At 48.2% G+C, this 8,672-nt stretch overlaps 1 protein-coding gene across 1 annotated transcript in view; it reads right to left on the bottom strand.

Moving 5' to 3' along the window:
* The window catches only part of LOC103601361 (tyrosine-protein kinase SgK223), a 60,879-nt gene that overhangs the window by 5,441 nt on the left and 46,766 nt on the right, over positions 1–8,672 (bottom strand). The window contains exon 4 of the mRNA XM_008585762.1: positions 6,676–7,424. Within this exon, the coding sequence (XP_008583984.1) occupies positions 6,676–7,424 (749 nt within the window). The remainder of the gene's footprint in view (positions 1–6,675; positions 7,425–8,672) is intronic.

The following is an 8,672-nucleotide window of genomic DNA, read 5'->3' as shown; positions in this document are numbered from 1 at the left end:
AGGAAAAAAAAAAAAAAAAAAAAAAAAAAAAAAAAAAAAAAAGAAATTAAACTACTTGCCCAAGATTATACAAATGGCAAGTAGTGTTCTAGAGGTCAAAAGCATCGGCTTTAGAGTGCGAAAGACCTAAACTTAAATATCAATTCTGTAACCTTTGGCAAGTTACAGGTGATGTTTGTTATTCCCAGTACTTAATGTTCCATTAAGCAGCAACAAACACTGAACTAGCAAATACTGAACCATTGCTCCTAGTGGAAATACAGGGTGAGGTTCCTGTGAAACCTGAGTCACGGTGTTTTCATCAACCAATCACTACATAACCTTGTTTTATGTGTGTTTCTCTGTAGAGAAGCCTTATTTAATGTATATTGTTGACTCATTAACATTGAACTCATGGCCAACAGCTCTGTAACTCATGCCTGAAGGAAGTTTATCTAACACGTGTTTTCTCTGTACGGCACATCACAGCCTTCTTATGCTTAGAAACACTAGAAAACACTGTAGCACACTAGGGGCCATAAACAAAAAACATACAAATAAAGATCACAAAATGTGAAAAATGTGACACTAAGTAGACTGCAAAAAGGAACTTCTGGGGCCGGCCTGGTGGTTCACTGCTACAGTGCGCCGCTTGGGAGCGTGGCGGCGCTCCTGCCGAGGGTTCGGATCCCACATACAGACCGGTTCCTGCTCACTGGCTGAGCGAGGTGCGGGCGCAGCACCGAGGGTTGCGATCCCGTTGCCGTCCAGGTCCGGTACAGGCGCGACACTGAGGGTTGCGATCCGTTGCCGGACACGAAAAAAGACAAAAAGGAAAAAAAAAAAAAAAAAAGGAACTTCTGAGAGCTCAAACAAGATGGTAGAACTTGACCTTGTTCCACCTAAGCTGGAAACATGCACTTCGGGTGACTCAAATTTTTGCCTTCCCTGCGCATGTCCACAAATGACTGGAAAAGCACTGCCAGTATTAACTTTGGTGTTAACAACACATTTCAGTGGGCAGATGATTCCACAAATACAGAATCCACGAGTATGAGGTGGACAGCATTGATCTCAAAGTCTGTTTCCTCCTCTGTAGAACAAGGGCAGTGATCATTCCCTCCTTAGAGGCCACTGTGAGGATTAAATGAAATCATGCAGGTGTGTCTTTCAGCACGGAGCCTCGCCCACAGGGAGCGCTCAAAGGGAAAGGTTGCTATGGCGACTGCTCTTGTCATTTCAGCTGGCCCCATAGGGTGGCGCTGGGCAATCCGGAGCAGGCTGGCAGGTACTGTGCAAACCGGGGGAGCGCAGCTGCCGGGGGCCTGGGAAGCGTTTCCAAGGCTCTTTTCTCAAGGGTATCAAAGGCCTGGGCCCAGCAAACACCAGCCCCACAGCTCCAGTGGAGCTGCTGACATTTTGCACAGAGATGTAAATGAAGGAGCAAAGTGAACGGCAACTGGGCTGGATGCATTTCAAAATCAGTGAGCTGGGCCCCTGGCAGGACCCGCAGCTTCCCCACCGCCCCGCCCTGGAGAGGGCTGCACAGGGCGCATGGTAACCAGCCCTGTGGACCCGCGCCCAGATCATTCCACAGAGCTGGGTGGGGGCGCAGCGACGGGGGTGGGGGTGGGGGTGGAGCTGCTTCTCCTTGCCCACTCGTCTCATTTTCAGAGGGTCCTGCGCTCGGATTTAGACTCTAGAACTTTGCATAGACCTCTGGTTCAACTAGAATTTCAAACTTTTGGCAGAGCTCATTCTCATTTTAAACTTTGAAGCCAGGGCCTCATTCATGAGTGAAAATCTGGGCTAAGTCACATCTGTTAAATAAAAAAAGCCCATTGGCTTAACACAGGTCCCTAACTACTGAACTGGAGTTCTAGATGGATCAGAAACAAAGCAGCTTTGAAAATGCACACACAGCTGATTTTCTCCCCCTGCCACATATTCGTGGCATAGGGCTACAAGAGCCGGCTGTATGTCCTCTGCTGCAGGCCCGCAGAGCCCAAGACTGGAGGTGCCTGCATTGGCGGCCAGCAGGTGCAAGCCTGCCATTGCTAACCAGTGCTCTGCAACCCAGGTTCAGTCTGATCTCAGGCCCGGAGCCCTGCTTAACAGGCGCAGATGGAACAAGCTCAGCCACAGACAGGCAGGTGGTGGCCAGGAGACTGCTACCCCTCCTGTGGGTTCCCAGATGACTGTATCCGTCTGGACTGCAGCACCAGTGACGTGCAAGAACTGCACGTATGAAATGAAGTTCCACACTCCCCCCTGCCGCAATGACCAGGTTGGGCACATTTGCAAATTGATATTGTTGTTCGTTCCTGATAATACTGTTCCGAGATTACCATACTCTGAATATTTGAAGCTATTCTACAAATCTCCTTTTTCACATGGTATGGTGATGGCCTCGTACCTCTACGTGCTCAAATTGATATTGTTGTTCGTTCCTGATAATACTGTTCCGAGATTACCATACTCTGAATATTAGAGGCTATTCTCCAAATCTCCTTTTTCACATGGTATGGTGATGGCCTCGTACCTCTACGTGCTTGTGTCACATACTTCTTAAAAGAAAAATCTCAAAATAAAATTCACTACAATTTCTTTGGCTAATAATCATACTACTTAAAAAATTTTTGCTGGTAAGCAAGCAACCCCACCAAGGCCATTTCCAGTTAACTCTTTGTTATTTTTTGTAACTGGATAAAAAAAAGGTCTCGCGACAGGTGATGGCAGAAGAGAGCTCAGGGACCCCTCCTCATGTCCCACAAAAGCCTGCATTTCTAAAAGGGCCATGGACTCACAAGGTATTAAACAACACCAAAAGAAGATGAAAAAAGGGCCACAAGGAAGGACCAGAATCCGTGGTAGAGAACGCAGTGGCCCAAATGGGTGCAAATGGCTCAGCTAGCTGGCTCAGAGATGCGCCCTGAGAGAGCAATGGGGTGTGGTAGCAACAGCCCTGATCCAGCACGAAGGGAAAGAGCTGTGTTACCTTGGGCTAGTCACTTCACTTCTCTGAACTTCATTTTCCCATCTGATAGAATCATAGCACAAGCTCTGGAGACAGACAAAACAAGGGTCAAATCCATTTCAACCACCAACTAGCAGTGGGTAGATTACTTAATTACTTTGAGCCTCAGATTCCCCATCTGTAAAACCTACCTATCCTGTAGAATTACTGTTAGGATTAGAGGTAATTAATACACCAACCGAGAGTCTGGCTGTACAGTGAATGCTCAATAAATGTTATTATTGCTCTTATTTTTTAAGATGATGCCTAGGTCCAATACTCCTTCTGACTCTAACATTTGAATAATAATATCTTAATTGTCCATTAAGATTATAAGCTCCATAAGGAACCTTCTGTTTACCCCTATATATATATATTCAGACCTTTGCAAAATACCTGGCATACAACAGGCTCTCAGTATAAACTTGCTGAATGAATGAATGGACTCTGTTGCACTAAAAGGCAACTGTTTTCTTAATCCAACTAGCTCACATAGGTTCCTTCCTGAAAGCACAGAATGCGTCTTATATTCATACTACAAATCTCACTGCACCACGTCCTGGGCCAGGCAGAGAGTGAAATCATTGAGCACTCAGTGTTAAAGAGAAGCCTAGGAGTCTACCCTCCTACTGAAGCCTGGAGAGGTGAAATGACCTGCTCGAGCCACAATTCTGCTCAAGCCAGAACCAGCTTGCACTGCAGAATGGAAAGAGGGGGCTGATACCTACTTTCACAGCATAGGTGCTGCCGGGGTCCTCAGAGCAGGTGGCACAGTAATAAATAGCATCCCCCGAGTCACAACAGGGCTTGTTGCAAGTCAGTTTGAAGAGTGACCAGTTGTTCTCATTGAAGTGGAGCTCCTTTTTCTGACCGCCCATGAAGAGGTCCTCACACTTGGCTACAAGGCGGGCCAGGGACTGGGTGTAGAGACCCCCCAGCTTGGCATAGGTGCCCTCCTTGCTGCTGATGCTGCTCAGGAGGCTGTGGAGCTGAAGCTGGGTGCTGCTGGTGGAGGCCTGGCTGGACACACTCAGCTGGGAGGACGAGGCAGAAGTGGCCCCTTTGCACTGCAGGCTGGGGCTCCCGCAGACACTCTTGCTGCCTGCCAGCCCCGGTGCCGGAACCCAGTGGCCATTGCCTTTGAAAGCTTTCTCCAGGGGCTCAGAAGAGAAGACAGGATGGTGGCGGTTCCCAGGACTCAAGGAACAGCTAAAGTGAGACTCGTCATGGACGTTGGTTTCCGAGTGGCTTAGGTTCAGCTTGGGGCTTGTCGTTCGTGGTTTGGGGGAGCCTTGGGTCCAGAAGAAGCCATCCGGTGAAGAGGCTGCTAGTGAGACTCGTCATGGACGTTGGTTTCCGAGTGGCTTAGGTTCAGCTTGGGGCTTGTCGTTTGTGGTTTGGGGGAGCCTTGGGTCCAGAAGAAGCCATCCGGCGAAGAGGCTGCCCGGCTCACTAACTTTTTCTGGGGGAGTGGAGGGGGCTGCAGGGGGCTGCTGGAGGACACATCCTCGGTGGAGCCTGAAGGAAATGGAACAGGAGCAAAGAGCATCTTCCCACTGCTGGTGGGCGAGTGAGTTGGCTCACACGACGGACCTGAGGAAGAGAAACACACAGTCAGGCTGCAGGCCAATGTCACTCAGTTCCAGGGTCCTGCAGGCTTTTTTTTTTTNGGCGCAGCGGCGGGGGTGGGGGTGGGGGTGGAGCTGCTTCTCCTTGCCCACTCGTCTCATTTTCAGAGGGTCCTGCGCTCGGATTTAGACTCTAGAACTTTGCATAGACCTCTGGTTCAACTAGAATTTCAAACTTTTGGCAGAGCTCATTCTCATTTTAAACTTTGAAGCCAGGGCCTCATTCATGAGTGAAAATCTGGGCTAAGTCACATCTGTTAAATAAAAAAAGCCCATTGGCTTAACACAGGTCCCTAACTACTGAACTGGAGTTCTAGATGGATCAGAAACAAAGCAGCTTTGAAAATGCACACACAGCTGATTTTCTCCCCCTGCCACATATTCGTGGCATAGGGCTACAAGAGCCGGCTGTATGTCCTCTGCTGCAGGCCCGCAGAGCCCAAGACTGGAGGTGCCTGCATTGGCGGCCAGCAGGTGCAAGCCTGCCATTGCTAACCAGTGCTCTGCAACCCAGGTTCAGTCTGATCTCAGGCCCGGAGCCCTGCTTAACAGGCGCAGATGGAACAAGCTCAGCCACAGACAGGCAGGTGGTGGCCAGGAGACTGCTACCCCTCCTGTGGGTTCCCAGATGACTGTATCCGTCTGGACTGCAGCACCAGTGACGTGCAAGAACTGCACGTATGAAATGAAGTTCCACACTCCCCCCTGCCGCAATGACCAGGTTGGGCACATTTGCAAATTGATATTGTTGTTCGTTCCTGATAATACTGTTCCGAGATTACCATACTCTGAATATTAGAGGCTATTCTCCAAATCTCCTTTTTCACATGGTATGGTGATGGCCTCGTACCTCTACGTGCCTGTGTCACATACTTCTTAAAAGAAAAATCTCAAAATAAAATTCACTACAATTTCTTTGGCTAATAATCATACTACTTAAAAAATTTTTGCTGGTAAGCAAGCAACCCCACCAAGGCCATTTCCAGTTAACTCTTTGTTATTTTTTGTAACTGGATAAAAAAAAGGTCTCGCGACAGGTGATGGCAGAAGAGAGCTCAGGGACCCCTCCTCATGTCCCACAAAAGCCTGCATTTCTAAAAGGGCCATGGACTCACAAGGTATTAAACAACACCAAAAGAAGATGAAAAAAGGGCCACAAGGAAGGACCAGAATCCGTGGTAGAGAACGCAGTGGCCCAAATGGGTGCAAATGGCTCAGCTAGCTGGCTCAGAGATGCGCCCTGAGAGAGCAATGGGGTGTGGTAGCAACAGCCCTGATCCAGCACGAAGGGAAAGAGCTGTGTTACCTTGGGCTAGTCACTTCACTTCTCTGAACTTCATTTTCCCATCTGATAGAATCATAGCACAAGCTCTGGAGACAGACAAAACAAGGGTCAAATCCATTTCAACCACCAACTAGCAGTGGGTAGATTACTTAATTACTTTGAGCCTCAGATTCCCCATCTGTAAAACCTACCTATCCTGTAGAATTACTGTTAGGATTAGAGGTAATTAATACACCAACCGAGAGTCTGGCTGTACAGTGAATGCTCAATAAATGTTATTATTGCTCTTATTTTTTAAGATGATGCCTAGGTCCAATACTCCTTCTGACTCTAACATTTGAATAATAATATCTTAATTGTCCATTAAGATTATAAGCTCCATAAGGAACCTTCTGTTTACCCCTATATATATATATTCAGACCTTTGCAAAATACCTGGCATACAACAGGCTCTCAGTATAAACTTGCTGAATGAATGAATGGACTCTGTTGCACTAAAAGGCAACTGTTTTCTTAATCCAACTAGCTCACATAGGTTCCTTCCTGAAAGCACAGAATGCGTCTTATATTCATACTACAAATCTCACTGCACCACGTCCTGGGCCAGGCAGAGAGTGAAATCATTGAGCACTCAGTGTTAAAGAGAAGCCTAGGAGTCTACCCTCCTACTGAAGCCTGGAGAGGTGAAATGACCTGCTCGAGCCACAATTCTGCTCAAGCCAGAACCAGCTTGCACTGCAGAATGGAAAGAGGGGGCTGAAACCTACTTTCACAGCATAGGTGCTGCCGGGGTCCTCAGAGCAGGTGGCACAGTAATAAATAGCATCCCCCGAGTCACAACAGGGCTTGTTGCAAGTCAGTTTGAAGAGTGACCAGTTGTTCTCATTGAAGTGGAGCTCCTTTTTCTGACCGCCCATGAAGAGGTCCTCACACTTGGCTACAAGGCGGGCCAGGGACTGGGTGTAGAGACCCCCCAGCTTGGCATAGGTGCCCTCCTTGCTGCTGATGCTGCTCAGGAGGCTGTGGAGCTGAAGCTGGGTGCTGCTGGTGGAGGCCTGGCTGGACACACTCAGCTGGGAGGACGAGGCAGAAGTGGCCCCTTTGCACTGCAGGCTGGGGCTCCCGCAGACACTCTTGCTGCCTGCCAGCCCCGGTGCCGGAACCCAGTGGCCATTGCCTTTGAAAGCTTTCTCCAGGGGCTCAGAAGAGAAGACAGGATGGTGGCGGTTCCCAGGACTCAAGGAACAGCTAAAGTGAGACTCGTCATGGACGTTGGTTTCCGAGTGGCTTAGGTTCAGCTTGGGGCTTGTCGTTTGTGGTTTGGGGGAGCCTTGGGTCCAGAAGAAGCCATCCGGCGAAGAGGCTGCCCGGCTCACTAACTTTTTCTGGGGGAGTGGAGGGGGCTGCAGGGGGCTGCTGGAGGACACATCCTCGGTGGAGCCTGAAGGAAATGGCACAGGAGCAAAGAGCATCTTCCCGCTGCTGGTGGGCGAGTGAGTTGGCTCACACGACGGACCTGAGGAAGAGAAACACACAGTCAGGCTGCAGGCCAATGTCACTCAGTTCCAGGGTCCTGCAGGCTTTTTTTTTTTCTTGGTCAAAGCAATTCATTTTATTTTACTTCTTTTCTATTTCTTGAATAGATAATTTATGCGCAGTGGGCAAAATTCAAAATGCAAAAAAGGTATACAGTGACAAATAAGTCTTCCTCCTACCCTGTCCCTTAGCAGCCAGTCCCTTATGTCACAGGAAACCACTGCCAGCAGTTTCTTATGCATCCTTGCAACAATTCACACACGCAAACACACTCACATATACACACACAAACATTTACACAAAAGAGAGCAAACGGTGCCCACTGTTTGGAACATTGCTTTTCTATCAGATGTACAGATCCATCTATAGTAATTCTTTTAAACAGCTACTCTAAAATATAGCATCATATGCAAGTATCACAATTTATTAAACTGGTCCCTGTTTGATGGAAAATTAGGTTGTTTCCAATATTTTGCAAACAATGCTGCAATAGCAATCACAAACTTGAACATGTGTGGTTTGACTGGATTTTTTAAAAAGTCAAGTGTATTAAGGGCATAATTTACCTATAGTAAAAGTCCCCCTTTTTAGTGTGCAGTTCTTTGAGTTTTCACAAACACTCTGCTGGCTTAGGGAGCAGGAGCAGGATAGGTCCACAGACATTTTAGAAGGCAGGGGAACGTGATTTATAAATGAGGAAACAGATCCTAAAGGAAAGTGGGTCTTTCCGAGGCCCCTCAGTTCCCAGCGTGGTGCACGTGGACACTACACTTGACTGGAGGACAGTTCAGTCAGGGCCACAGGTCTGCAGAGTGCAGGACATCCAGAACAGCTGTCTGGGCAGCACACAGACGGTGAGGTGCAGGTCCAGTTTATACTAGGTGAGGGCTGGCCCTCGCTCTTCCCATCGATGTACGAACTGACTCTAGGATGCCCCCACTGTTTTAATAAGAGAGCTTTTAGGGGGATAAAAGAAACACTAATGTATTCGTAGGTTGTAAAATGCATCCTATCATCCTGAAGGCTAAAATGTGAAAAAACATGGGTCACAGATTCAAGGAAATAGGTTCTTAAGGTGCATGCCCCTCACTGGGTTCACCTGCTGTGCCACCTGAAGGACAGAGCATGTGATGTCTCTCTGTATCTCTCTCCACCTTAGCAGTGAAAAGGAAAGGCCACAACAATCTCACAGACCCCAGGCAAGGCGAAAGGCCCCAAAGGAAGCAAA

Source organism: Galeopterus variegatus, unplaced genomic scaffold (assembly GCF_000696425.1).
Source record: "Galeopterus variegatus unplaced genomic scaffold, G_variegatus-3.0.2 Scaffold3700, whole genome shotgun sequence".
Taxonomy (NCBI): Eukaryota; Metazoa; Chordata; class Mammalia; order Dermoptera; family Cynocephalidae; genus Galeopterus; species Galeopterus variegatus.
This window is presented reverse-complemented; position numbering and strand designations above follow the sequence as displayed.